At 36.1% G+C, this 2334-nt stretch overlaps 1 protein-coding gene across 1 annotated transcript in view; it reads right to left on the reverse strand.

Annotated features, from left to right (window-relative positions):
- Nucleotides 1-2334, reverse strand: part of LOC106528731 (microtubule-associated serine/threonine-protein kinase 3) — a gene marked incomplete at both ends in the record, with an annotated part of 73647 nt that overhangs the window by 42960 nt on the left and 28353 nt on the right. Inside the window, 1 exon segment of the mRNA XM_014023968.1 lies at nt 1453-1585. Coding sequence (XP_013879422.1) covers nt 1453-1585 — 133 coding nt within the window.

The raw sequence follows: 2334 nt of genomic DNA on the forward strand, positions 1-2334 counted from the left end.
AGTATTTTTACAGTCTTTATTTTACAGTTAAAATATATGTTTATTAAATAAATGTTACAACTAATCATGGATCCCTTTAAAGCTACTTTGCATATGGCTACTTTGATGATAGGAGCTGTGTTTTAAACCTGCATAAGCATTTTTACCCTATCCAAAAGTTAATCAGCTGTACTGTATGTTTGATGTGATTATGATTTGGGAGTTTCATTAAGGACCACCTCTTGAATCATAAGTATTTTGGTAATTCTAAAAACATGCATGCACACACAGACACAAAAGGCTATAATAAAAGAAACTAGAAAATTTCTGTAGAAATTTAAAAGGGGCTTGRCCAAGTGTGCCTAACTTGGAACCGAAACTTGGCCTGGGAAAACCAGAAACCCCTAAGAACTGCCWAAAATCAAAATCTCTTCAGAGGTTAACAAAGGTCATCAATATCCAGTTAAATTTATTTAATTAATGTGTTAAAGTCCATAAACATGTCATTAGATCAGTGTAGTAATTATATACACTTATTTTTATCTTTGTTATGAAGGATATTTTATTTCACAACCAAATAAAGCAGATTCCTTTCAACTAGTAAACATTTTAACATTCACTAGTTATCATTTAATTATTATGAAGCATGGAGTCATAAGCTAATGTTAGCTGTTTATGTGTCAAGTTACCAGCAGTATTAATGTGCAATTTTTAGTAATAAACTAGATAGTGTGCTCTTATTTTGAAAATCTGAACGGGTTACATCCGGTTCGAATTGCGTTGGAAAACGAACTATAATTAGTAAATTAACTTCTTGTAGCACATTATTGTYCAGCGGTAACATTCTCTACAGTGTAAACAAACGTAGCAGAAACATAAAAAAAATCACAATTCTTCAGAAATATYACARGTTTTAACCACATGMATGGRGCAGGTTAGGCTAAAGGCTAATCAACAYTAATAAACTAGATAATGCGCTCTTWTTTTGAAAATCCGAARGGGTTACATCCGGTTCGAATTGCGTCGGAAAATAAACYTAGRAGAAACATAAAAAAGCACTAGTCTTCAGAAATATGACAWGTTTTAACCYCATGGATGYCGCAGGTTAGGCTAAAGGCTAATCAACAGTAATAAARTAGATACWGCMCTCTTATTTTGAAKATCCAAACGGGTTACATCCAGTTCGAATTGCYTTGGCAAGGATTGCYCCCTCTGSTGGTRCGGATGTRRGAAAAACYGGACTTGTGGCGGTGGGCGGTTTTTAGTTAATTTCTCCGCAACAGTAACTCGAATCATAAAGTTGTTMAATAACACACTTCTCCACTCCAAGACGGTCATTTTGATGTGACTGTTGTGGGGGTACATGCTACGGTTCGAGTCGCATTAAAAGTGYTGGAAMAAGAATAAAGAAATAAATAAAGWCTAGGTGTGGAGTAAAGGATTTGCCTTTGCATGGCAAGCCCCAATAATTACCTTCCAGAGGATCTTTGGTGAGGCCAAGCTGGCTGATTATGTATCTGGGAATATCCGTTTTTATGACCTGGCCCACTTTGGCTTGGCCCTCTGCAGCCTCCAAACGTTGGTAAAACTCCTCTGGATCAAACTCCTGGGAGAAATAAAAATAAAAACAGGACAGATGTGTAAAAGATCTGTAAATTTCTTTTCTTTTTTTGTTAGCATCTGATAAGTAAATAACGTACCATATTTACGTGTGTATAATGTGAGACGTTTAGCATCATGAAACATTTAACATCAATAATCATCCATAAAGTTGGGGGGTGAGGGTTGTACAAGAGTAAACTTTGACCTGTTTTTTCTAATGTACTATGAAGTACGTATATTTTTATTATCCATGACTGTGTTTCCATTGATATTTTTGTTTTTTGGTTTATGGTTAGTTTATAYTCTTTTTCTTTCTGTAAGGTTGTGATCAAATAAGTCTTGTGTTTAAAAAACAAGATGGATGTTCTGTTCTGGAACATTAAAAAAATGGCTGCTTCAAGGAGAACAAAGAACCTCTGGTTTTCATCAGTTTAACTAAACACACCCTCTTTAAACAACATTCAAAACACTAATTTTCGTACYTTTGTAGAGTTGTAGGATTCTATTGGCTGAAAGCTAGTCATGTGATATTGTAGATCTCTCCCTGTTGGCTGGTTACTAAGCCACCACGCCCAGTACGCGTGACTAGCTCTGAAAATAATGTGAATTCAGCCCTTGGCTCAGGGCCATTTTCATTAAGCCAGGTTCCCACCGAATGCGTTTTAAGGAGCAAAAATGTGCCCAACACCTCAAGTTGGACGCACTGAAGCATGTTCAGTGTGAACGCAGCAGCAGACTAGACACGTGTCTGCA

This window comes from Austrofundulus limnaeus, unplaced genomic scaffold (assembly GCF_001266775.1).
Source record: "Austrofundulus limnaeus strain Quisiro unplaced genomic scaffold, Austrofundulus_limnaeus-1.0 Scaffold399, whole genome shotgun sequence".
Taxonomy (NCBI): Eukaryota; Metazoa; Chordata; class Actinopteri; order Cyprinodontiformes; family Rivulidae; genus Austrofundulus; species Austrofundulus limnaeus.